A 12143-nucleotide genomic window follows, 5' to 3' on the forward strand; every position below is an offset into this window, starting at 1 on the left:
TTTTTCCTTTATATACCGACATAATTTAGTTTTTTTTTTAGACTTCAGTATTTTTTCAGTATTTGTCGAGTACTGCGACCTGAAATACTCTGGCAGTTGGGCGCGCAGCCCTCCAAAACGTATTTTTTTTTATTTTATTCATTTTTTTTAGTGTATGTTAACAAATTTCCATCAATTTAGCTTTTTAGCTGCATCAATCAGCTTTTCTGATAAACAAAGTTCTTTAAAACCAGATCTAAAATACTTAAGTTATGTGAAAAAACAAGTCGCTACCTCTAAATGTCTCTTAAAATTAAACAGATTTTAAAAATTCTTCAAACAAAATTTCTGCTATAGAAAAATAATAACATTGTCATCAGACCATTTTTAAGCCACATATCTTTCATAAAAAGTGGATTTGGTTTCTTGAGGAAAGATCGTGCAGGGGAAGTGTAATTGTTTGGCGACCTATTTAGAAATTAACATAACATTAACATTCACATTAAACGGTTAACAGTTTTGTTTAACAGCAAATTAGTTGTATGAAAACAAGGTGAAATAAAAAAAAAATACATTAGCAATATCTGTGCTGCCCGTTTAAACTTTAAAGTTTTAATAACATTTTACAAATTTTTTAGCGACAAATTGCAGGCAAGTCTAAACTCTTTGGAAGAACTGTGCTGGTGCTTCTTCCCCTTTAGAAAATGCTACATTTATTTTTATACTCACATATATTTTTACTACATTTTAAATTTTTACTTACCATACCCTAACCTAACTTTTAATGCCATTTTTTTCGATGAAGTTTTTGGTTTTAACCTATTTTGCAATCAATCCAATAAGAGGAAGTTATGAAAAAGTGAAGACGTGCCGTGCCGATGAGTTCAATGCTTAAAGAAAATATAAATCGAGCTCTTGCCAATCGTGTCGATTTATGTACATATGTACGCCGGGGATTGCTGACAATAGAGTGAATTGGCATTCTCCAATTTGGACTTGTGGGATATTATCAATTTCAATTATTCAGTGTGCTGTCTCAGTAAGTAGTTCATGCTGCTCTCCGATTATGCAAGAATAAATACAGGATGCTATGACTTAATGGCATTCTTTAATGTCTTTAATAGCATTCATTATATTCTTTAATTTCTTTAATGGCATTCATTATAAAATTACACGTATTCGGTAAAATAAAATTCTGGATTACCCCATGCATACATTTTTTTTTAGTTAGTCGACAACATACGCCCTTAGGAAATAGATGGTGTATTTTCAGCGGAGATTCCAGATCCATCCAGATATCCAAAATATCGAACAATGAATTTTGATAATGGAGAACAATTATTCGTGATAAAAAGCAACGACAAGGCAACAGGAAATTAACATTGATGTCTGGTACCATATTCGGCTTTAAATGCTCACATAACATTTTGTGTGGAAAAATTGTTTATAAAATATAACCTCTCAAACTTACATATTACAGAGCCTGGAGTAGATCAGCTCATTATTATAGCCAGAATGAAGAAATTAATTTGAAGTGACTATCCCCACCCCCTCCAGCACGGCCAGTTGCTAAAACCTGAGAAAGTCAACTCGCAACTTTTTTAGATTTGCGATATGGCAATGGTTCGCCCCTAGAAATATTTTAAATCAAATTTTTCGAATTTTTTAAATTGAAAAATACGAGTAGCCAATTGAACTTTTAAGCAGAGCTTCTTTAATATCAAGGTCAGTTTGGTAGAAATATAAATAGATATTAACAAATTCATTTTTTATATTCTAATTTGCACCTAACAGAATCGCAATGGCTGTTTTAATACAACACAAACGCCATGGCACTAGTTACAATTTTTTAGATAGTGTCAATGTAAATATATGCTTCAAAACCCTTCTTCCGAGATTGCCAATTTTATTAGTCAGGCACTATAAGCTTTCGTTTCTTTCCCATGTTCCTAAATCCAAGACAAGTTATGGGATTCCAGTCCTTAATCGATCATTTTCACGACGTCCATTAAGTCCATCCATAGTTTGTCGTGATTTTCCAAAAAATTCAGCTAATGGAGAATATTTATTTAAATTAAATCTGTTCAAATCGATCATATGTCACTGTGTGTATTTTCCTAGTTTTTATGAAATTTTTAATAGTACCGTGTATTTCATTTTTCAAAAACAGGCTTGTTGCATCGTAGGCAGATGCTTCTAACTTATGTGCATACATGAGTATGTACATATGTATGTATATACATATATGCATTTTTGTTCGCTGGGATACATAAGCGCGTTTTTGTAATTGTATAGTACTCTTGTGGTTTTGAAAGTAATGCGGATAGCGTTTTACAAAAGAAAATTAGTAATTTAGATTATATTAACCTGATATAAATACGGCTAGTTCTCGTAAAAAATGGATATAACAAAAGATCAAGCGAGGTAAGCGTTATTTATTTTACCATTACTATAATTCTACAATTTATCCTATGGTTATTAAGTTTAACTTCAAGCTCACGTGCACTTTTATAATAATCATTTATTTACCTAAACATGTAATTATGAAGTCAAAATTGACAGATGATATGCATACGTGTATACATTAATGTTCACGTCTGGTGAAAGCAGTTTCCCTTGTTCGTGAAACTAATTATTATTTGTACCAGTTTTCAGGTTCTTGCACATAACTATGTAAAAACATGCATATGTGTATCTGTTTTATTAAAAAATATTTTATTGCACCCGTGTTTTTCAGGTACTCAAGAGCAGATTTGTTGGCACTTCGTTATGAAGGAAGTAGTCGCCAGCGCCCTCAATGTGCTCATCGAATTGAACTACAAACTTTAAATTTTTGGAAAGTAAACGCCAGCGCCAATGCCTCCAGCAACAATGCAAATCCAAATAAAATTAGCCTTTCGCCCGAGACGGATAACTCCAGTTTGAGCAGCTCCAATAATGGATTAATAAACTCGAGGCGAGCGATGCGAAATCGGGAGCGCGCTAATAACTATTATCAGCGCTTTGCGCCCAGCGATTCCCACTCAATGTGTATCGAGGACAAGGAAAAAGATACACAATCTACGCAAAGCGTTCTAGGTGGTTCAGCGTTGAAATCGTCAATCATCGATCATAGAAGCATATCTTCATCGCATTTAATGCCGGCATTTGCCAAACGACGTTTCGCTACAGTCAATTGCGGTAATGGTACGGAAAACAATGATCCGATAAACACCAATTCTGACGATGTTTCAGTCGGGGAAAATGCAACTATAGGACTAGACCATGCCTCCACTCCTACACATAGCCAAAGCTTGGGTAAAGGCATGAGTTCCCCCGTCAAGAAGGGCAGTGCATGGGTGGGGGAGAGCAGTGAAAGAAGTTCAAACAATGTCCAACAAGATCATGACCAATCTCTGGCATCTTCACCTACGTTTTCGACGACTCGCCAGGAGAGGCGCATTGGTAGCGGCCGACTTTTGCCAAGAGCCGATAATTGGGAATTCAAAGGTCAACAAAACGCATCATCTGATATTGAGAAGGAGAAGGAAAGATCTCAGAATGGAAATGGGAGTATTAACCAACAAAATCAGAGCCAGAACCATCAGCGCCCGCGGACATTTAGCGGAAGACATAGCGATCGAATTACTGAGAATATAGGAGATAGGCGTTTTCTATACGACAACAAAAGATCTGTCGACAGGCAAGGGATGAGCAGTCGCCGGTCATCAAACAAGGACTCTGGAGGTATCCAAGGTCGGGGAAAGCGCTCAAGCATGTACCATCAGCATGACAGACACGAAGAACCCGAGTGGTTCAGTGCTGGTCCGACCTCCCAGCTGGAGACAATCGATTTGCATGGATTCGAAGATCACGAACACAACGTTGAGCGCTCGAAGCTTGAAGACAAGGCGAATCGATTTCCGCCAAAGCCAAGTCAAGCAGCTGAACCAACTGTGATCGACGGGTCCGCCTCAAGAAGCAGCAGTATATCCAGCCTGAACATAATTGAAAGGAACATCAAGGACGACATCAAAGACACTAATGAAAGTGTATCCAATTTCATTCAGCCTCCACTGGAACCGGCCAAACAAAACAAAAACATTCAGCAATCAGGCCGTTTACCATGTACCTCAAACTCCGAGGGTGAATTCAACTTCGATGCTTTTCTGAACATGCACCCTTTGGACCCTACACTTATGGTAAATATGACCATATCCTATAGTCTTTTCCATGTTGGCAATTAAAACGAGTAGACACGTGCGAGACGTTTCTTACGCGTCACAACTTTTATATCCGGTACTCAGTCAGTATATCTGTACCTTGTATTTTTATACCCGGTACTCGAAGAGTAGATAGGGTACATTGTATTTGTGGGGTACCCTACCCGGTACTTAATACTAAACCTGTACCTTAGCGGTTTTTTTGTCAAATTTTACATTTTTTCTTGAACGCCAATACGCTTCTTCAGCTCGCCTCTCTTCCCCACAGGCAGAGGCGCGGCAGAGGCAGAGGCCTCACACTGCAGAAGCAGAGTGTGAATGAGAGAATGTGAAATAAACAACTAAAGCTTCTGGACGGGGTGGGTTTAGCCACGGCAGAGGCTGCAGTGTGCGGGCAGAAGCAAAGTGTGAACGAGAGAATGTGGAAAAAACAAATATAAGCTGCGGGACGGGGTGGGTTTAACCACTGAAAATTAATTTCTTCATTCTGGCTATAATAATGATCCAATCGGATCCCAAATTAGGTGATCTAATAGATATGGTGCTTCCCTACGGAAAGGCGTTTTTAGTTTTCTTTTATCTTCAAAATTGTAGCTTTGGGAGGTTTTCGCCCTTTTGCGTGGGCGGAAGGGGGCGGGGCTCATTTGAAATACACTGGCTTCAGTGTGAGCATTCTGGAGCCAAAATGTTGTGGCTCTAGCTCTTATAGTCTGTCAGAACTAGCCGACAAACAAGACGGACAGACATAGACTCGGCTATTAATGCTGATCAAGAATATATTTACTTTATGGGGTCGGAAACGTTTCCTTCTCTGCGTTACATACATCCATTTTGTGCACAAGTACAATATACCCTATTTACTCTTCGAGTACCTGGTATAAAAATGTTCTAAATTTATAGGTTTTGCAATTTAGTTCTTCTAGAACTCTTTCAGGACAACCAAAATGCAACCAGTAGCTATGTATGTACAGATGTGTGCAAGGAAATAGTAGTGCCGCACCTCACCACTTTCAAAACTATTTTTAAGACATTTTCAATCATCCAAATTAAACAAGCGATACATTTTTAGAAAGCCTGAAATGTACACATTAGAAACCAGAAGGAATCCTGGAACGTTTGCTTTCCGTCTTCTTGTTTTACATGACTTTGCAAAAATACCCATAAAAAGTGCTGTTCAATGAAATAGTAGTACATTTTTTGAAAATCGAAAAAAAAAGCCGAAAATTAAGTTAATACCACCACTAAGCAAACAACTGGTAGAGGCTGCAAATCGACTTCAAACTGGCTGCCTAATCAGTTTAGTGGATTGGCTCCCAGAGAGAGAGAGCTTGAGCTTTGAACGCAAAGCTACTCTCGCAAAAACAAAGTTTTGCTTCCTTTTCAAGTCTGCTTCGTAATTTCATGTGTGCGGTGACACATATGTACATACATACATTATGGCAATGCGTGTATAAATTCTCGACTTCAATTTTTAGCGCTTGAGACGTTTGGCATTTTTCTGTTGCTTCTGAGATCACATACCATTCCAAATGAATACCCTCAAGACTTTATGAAGAAGCTTGCCCCACAATATAAAAATAAATATATTTTGTGTGACCTTTATATGCTTTATTTAAATTAGGATGAAAGGGGTAACGGATATAAACATCTAAATATGTTACAAATAATGAATAATAATAATAGAATGATAATGAATAGAGTTATAGGTGGAGACATGGCAGCTGTGCGGAAAATTTATTTGTTTTTATACCCGGTACTCGAAGAGTAAATAGGGTATATTGTATTTGTGCGGATAACGGTTGTATGTAACGCACAGAAGGAAACGTTTCCGACCCCATAAAGTATATATATTCTTGATCAGCATCAATAGCCGAGTCGATTGAGCCATGTCTGTCTGTCCATCCATCCGTCTGTCCGTCCTGATGAGCGCCTAGTACTCAGAGACTATAAGAGCTAAAGCCACCAAATTTTGCATCCATACTTCTGTATGCTCACACTGTTACAAGTGTATTTAAAAAATGAGCCACGCCCCCTTCCGCCTCCGCAAAAGGGCGAAAACCTCCCAAATCTACAATTTTGAAGATAGCAGAAAACTAAAAACCATATCTATCAGATCACCAAATTGGGATACGATTGGATCATTATTATAGCCACAATGAAGATATTAATTTGCAGTGGCCAAACCCACCCCGTCCCGCAGCATTCACACTCTGCTTCGCGCTGTTTATGGCCTGTTTATGTAAAATTTGACAAATAACCGATAAAGTGCAGATGTAGTACTGAGTGCCGGGTATAAAAGTTGTGACGCGTAAGAAGCGTCTCACACGTCCTTTCTCGTTTCAACTGGAATATGAATGTAATGTATGAAAAATTATGCCGGCGCACACAATTTTGTAAAATGCTCCAACTAGAAGGCCAGGAAGTACCACTTCATATGGGCTGGAACTCATAGGGCTCAACCCAACATGCCCAATACTGTTTTTTTCAAGAATTTCTGCACAAATCTAATGTCTGTGAATGCCAAACATATTCTTTTTGGTATTTTTTACCATATTACACAACTTTACACTCATCAGTAAAAAATATTTTTTTTCACTGTGACACAGATCTGCCACAAGCTTTCTGGGACTTCTTGCAATTAAATAATGGTCAGTCGTATACTAACTGTCATAAAACTTACAGAGCGATATAAAATTGTTTTCATAACTTTTGAGGATATTGAAGACCTTGACCTTGCCTTCGACCATCTTCGACTAACATCTAAAATATACGTTTTTCGCATAAAAGATCAGTTTTCAGGGATCTTCTTCAAGTTAAAATGATTAATTGCAATAGTAAGAGCACATTCAATTTAGTTTTCAATTCCATTATACCTCTTGGCTTTAGTTTTTAATCAAAATCTTAGGAATCCTCTACTGGAGCAAACGATGATTTTTTCAAAGCTCCAAAAACAAAAACGAGAAGGGACGTGTGAGACGCTTCTTACGCGTCACAACTTTTATACCCGGCACTCAGTACTACATCTGCACCTTAGCGGTTTTTGTCAAATTTGTCATTTTTTCTTCATCTGTCATCTACATCAACATCACTACTCACGCCAATACGCTCCTTTAGCTCGCCACCCTCCCCTAGAAACACACACTGCAGAGTCAGGGCAGAGGCAGCGACAGAGACGTGTCAGGGGCAGAGGCCATAAACTGCGCGAAGCAGAGTGTGCTGCTATAAGCTGCGGGACGGGGTTGGTTTGGCCACTGAAAATTATCGATTGTGACTATAATAATGATCCAATTGGATCCCAATTTGGTGATCTGATAGATATGGTCATTCCCTACGGAATGGCGTTTTTAGTTTTCTGTTATCTTCAATTGTAGATTTGGGAGGTTTTCGCCCTTTAGCGGGGGCGGGGCTCATTTTTGAAATACACTGGTTTCAGTGTGAGCATACAGCAGTCTGGTGCCAAAATTTGGTGGCTCTAGCTCTTATAGTCTCTGAGAACTAGCCAACAAACAAGACGGACAGACGGACGGACCGACGGACAGACAGACATGGCTCAATCGACTCGGCTATTGATGCTGATCAAGAATATATATACTTTATGGGGTCGGAAACGTTTCCTTCTGTGCGTTACATACATTCACTTTGTGCACAAATACAATATACCCTATTTACTCTTCGAGTACCGGGTATAATAAAGCCACGTCCAAACATTTCTTTCATCAAAATATTTAATATAATAGATTAAGTTTTTTGATGGTGACTTTTTCGATATTTGTTGTGTTTTTTATTATTATTTTATATTTTTTTATTTTGAAGAACTTGCACTTAGCACTACTATTTCAATGAACAGCCCATTTCAAGGGTATCCGTCAAAAGTTATAAAAAACAAGAAGATGGAAGGTAAATGTGTAGGGATTTCTTGGATTTTATAAAGACTACATTCCACCCTATTCAAAAAGGTATCATTTGTTTAAATTGAAAGTCTGGAAGTGTCTCAAAAAAGTCTTTGAATGTGAGGAGGTCCGGCACTACTATTTCATTGAACACAACTGTATATACATATGTCTGTACGCTTGTAACATGTACATACTTGCATAAGAGGGAGAATGGGAGAAAGATTGGGGGTTTCTCTTACTCTACCAATATATCCTATAACCATAAAAATAAATACATATGAACATATTTGAATTTTCAATTAACGTAGAGTAATGACGGGGATGAACAGGATGAAACGAAAGGGACGTCCCGCTTTAGCCGTTGGTTTCGACCTAAAGAAGCTGCAAATAATAATGAGTCATCGGCACTTCGGGAGAAAGGAACACAAGAAACTCACGGTGAGTCTTCTACATACATTTAAATTTATCTTTCGCTAAAACACTACGTTTTTTATATCAGATATACCCAGTGTTAAGGACTTGGAAGCACAAATGACTAAAGTGGACCTGCGTTCCGAGTACACGAACCCAATATCCGTTGCCTATGGGGGTCAGCAAGCTCAAGTGGAAAAGCCGGTGGCCAGGGATACAGAGGCTTTCAGAAAGCTCTTGCAGCAATTGGGATCCCAAAGCAACCAGCATCAGTCGGGAAATAACGTTTATCATATGATAAATGCTTCGAATGCTGCCAGTCAAAATGTACATCGGCCTCATTTAATCGATCCCCAACAGAATATGCTCCGGGATCACAGTCCTCAAATGAAGGAAGATGACTTGGAGTTATTTCAACAACGCTTTAAGCATAATGACTGCATTCCAAAGAGGATAAATGAGGCTATGGTGCAGCAACAGCTACACCAGCACCCAATCCAGGGTGTCCACGCGTCAAATATGTTACTGGCACAGAAGCGAATGGAAGTTCATCATTTAATTCAAAGTAAGATGTTTTATATATTTTGTGGTAATTATTGTGCAATTACTTATTGGTAAACTGGCCTGATTTAAGGCGTTGGTCGAGGAGATGTTTCAGTTGAGTTTCTGGAGAAGGAGTTGGCCAACCCCAGCACAGTGACTCACACAAAAGATGTCATTGCAACCGTTCTTCGGGAATGCGCAAATAGCAGGAGAAATTCTCTAGCTTATAAGCCAGCATATCCGAACGAGATGGATCACCACAGCTTGGCTCACCTATCGTTTCATCAAGCTCAGCCGCAACACCAGACCTTTTCTGAGGGTATGTAATGTCTATCTATTGCTGTGTATTACTATTAATTACCTATTGTTAAACTTGCAGATCTATTCCCACAAAACTCGAACACCCATGGAATAAGTCAGCACATTCGGCACAGCAGTTCACCTACTCCACTTGCGTTCACGCCTACGTCTGTGCTACGGAAGATGACAGCTGATAAGGATACGCCTCACAATCAGGCACTCCAGCAATACCAAATGCACCCACAGAACACTAACACCAAGCTGCTTTCCCCAAATCCTATTGGAAACGAACCGCAGACAATGTCTGCTCAACCACGCATGATACTAGGTGGAGGAAACTATTCCATTAGTCCAAACAGCCCACAAATGTCTCCAAAACTGCAACAGTCTCGTAATCAGCAACCGATGAAATGGGCTCAAGGTGCGGTTCAATTGACACAAGGAAAATCCTTTGGTAAATATGGTGGAGTAGTTTGGAGTTTTGGACAGTCTATAAGATAAGGAGCCCAACTTTTGCACACTTATTGTACTTTTAGGCCGTCCCATACTAAAGGGAAGTCTGAACACTTTTCCGCATCAACTGACGCAAGGGCCATTTGGATCTAGAGCAGAGCTACAACAGCATCATCACCAGCAAAGGTTAAAGCCAATACAGCCAACAGATGCAGCTTTGAACTCTGAAAATATGAATCAGAATGTTCCATATTCTGACGGAATCTCGCAAATGCAACACCACCATTACCTGCAACTGCAGCAGCAGTCACACCAACCACTCAGACACAGAGTAATTCACGGATCACAGATATCATCGTCAGTTACAGGTATAAAGGGGCTGTTTTTATGTTAACTTTTTTGTTAACTTGCCTTATTTATATTTAGGTGGTGTCGACATCGGGGAATCTGGAAGCGTAATGAAAAGTAATTACCACAGAGACGATCGGTTGCCATCACCAACAAATAATCAATTGGCTCAGTGGTTTTCTCCAGAGCTTCTTGCCAGAGCTTCTGCCGGAAAATTGCCACTTTTAAATATGAATCAAACCCTTAGTTTGGAAGAATTCGAGCGAAGCATGCAACATTCCTCGGCCGTAGTGCACAACTAGGCGTGCAACGTAATGTAGCGCAACCCTAAGTGCAGAGATGCAAAAGAACGCATTGCCTTCAAGCACATTCAGTGGAAGGGTTTAATCATCAGTTTTTCTTTTATTTATATCTTATGTTGACGCATACTGCAGAAGCATACTTTTGTGTAGAGTGACACAGTGAAGAGGACAAGTCCTATTACGTCACCAAAATAATTCCTTAATTTTCGGGTACACGTACACTCTGGTAACATCATATAAATTATAGAAATAAAATACTGTTTAAAGTAGTTCTTGATTATAGTTAATTGTATTGTAAAATATATTTTACTGTAAATAATATACATAATTAATTATTTGAGACTATGAAATACTGATTTGAACTTAAACAAAATAAACAAAGCAAGAATAGGGTCTCAAATGCACTGAAATAGACTCATTCGGCGCAAAGTATTCGTATTTAATTCTGTAAATTATGTACTGGTCTGAGCCAACATTTGTATACTTTTTTTTTAATCTTGCACCCCTCTCTTCTCTTCTGGATAGGTAAAGAACTACACATTTGATTTCAAATTTTAAGTTTATTGTGTGGGGAACTCGTCGGTTAGTACTTAGAAAGCAGATGTTTTTATTATAACCGGTACTCGAAGAGTAAATAGGGAATATTGTATTTGTGGGGAATAACGGATGTACATACATATGTAACGGACAGAAGGAAACGTTTCCGACTCCATAAAGTATAAATAATCTTGATCAGTATCAATAGCCGAGTCGATAGAGCCATGTCTGTCTGTCCGTCCCTCTTGTTGAGCACCTGAATCTCGGAGACTGTACAAGCTCGAGCCATCAAGTCTTGCATCCAGATGCTTGTATGCTCACACTGTTAGAAGTTTATTTCTAAAATGAGCCCCGCCCCCTTCCGGCCCAACAAAGGGAAAAAACCTCCCACAGCCACAATTTTGAAGATAAAAGAAAACTACCCATTTCGTAGGGAAGGACCATATCTATCAGATCACCGATTGGATCATTATTGCCAGAATGAAGAAATTCATTTGCAGTGGCTGCGCCCTCCCCGTCCAGCAGCTTTTTTTGTTTTGCACATTCTCACATTAACACTCTGATCCGTGTAGTGTACGGCTCTAGGGGAGGGGGCGAGCTAAAAGAGCGTGTTGGCGTAAGAAGTGATGTAGATGTGGATGAAGAAAAAATGTAAAATTAAAAAAAAACCGCTAAAGTACAGATGTGGTACTGAGTACCGGGTATAAAAGCGCCTGTGGCGCGAAAGAAGCATCTCGCACGTCCCTTCTCGTTTTATCTTGATATTTAGGAATCAGAAAACTTAAGTCGCATTCAAATATTTCACCCAACAAAAATTACATTAATGCAAAAATTCGGGCTTCTTACCCATAGTGGATTGGTAAAAGTATGGAGGTTCAGATAAGGTTAATATTTTTTGTTTAATTGAATGATGGTTATATTAAGGTTATCGAACTAAATGCATTTCGGTAACAACCTCAACAAATTTATAAATAAAAGCATTAATTCTGCAAACTCACAAAAGGACAATCAAATGAGGTTTTATTTAAAGTTACAAAAATATATTCTTTGGCTCAGCCAAATGTACATATGTATGTGTATGTACAATTACACCGATATGCTTTTACTCTGATTTGGTCTTTTCCGTACAGAAGGTAGCAGCTTCGACCGAAGTGCATACATTATGCAGACTCTAG

At 38.7% G+C, this 12143-nt stretch overlaps 1 protein-coding gene across 1 annotated transcript; it reads left to right on the forward strand.

Annotated features, from left to right (window-relative positions):
- The first annotated feature begins 1992 nt into the window (after positions 1-1992).
- On the forward strand, positions 1993-10750 carry LOC117902973 (protein cup). The gene is made up of 8 exons (XM_034814634.1): positions 1993-2403; positions 2717-4160; positions 8383-8512; positions 8574-9050; positions 9120-9347; positions 9408-9782; positions 9865-10149; positions 10208-10750. The coding sequence occupies exons 1-8, from the start codon at positions 2378-2380 to the stop codon at positions 10429-10431; spliced, it is 3189 nt and encodes a 1062-aa protein (XP_034670525.1). The 5' UTR covers positions 1993-2377; the 3' UTR covers positions 10432-10750.
- Positions 10751-12143: the final 1393 nt, after the last annotated feature.

The sequence above is a fragment of the Drosophila subobscura genome, chromosome dot (genome assembly GCF_008121235.1).
Source record: "Drosophila subobscura isolate 14011-0131.10 chromosome dot, UCBerk_Dsub_1.0, whole genome shotgun sequence".
NCBI lineage: Eukaryota > Metazoa > Arthropoda > Insecta > Diptera > Drosophilidae > Drosophila > Drosophila subobscura.

What these genes read in the sequence shown, in the direction of transcription:
- LOC117902973 (XM_034814634.1), top strand. Translation starts at nt 2,378, where the DNA reads ATGGATATAACAAAAGATCAAGCGAG. An exon ending in ATAACAAAAGATCAAGCGAG is followed by an intron (nt 2,404 to 2,716) that starts GTAAGCGTTATT and finishes CGTGTTTTTCAG; the next exon opens with GTACTCAAGAGCAGATTTGT. An exon ending in GACACAAGGAAAATCCTTTG is followed by an intron (nt 9,783 to 9,864) that starts GTAAATATGGTG and finishes TTGTACTTTTAG; the next exon opens with GCCGTCCCATACTAAAGGGA.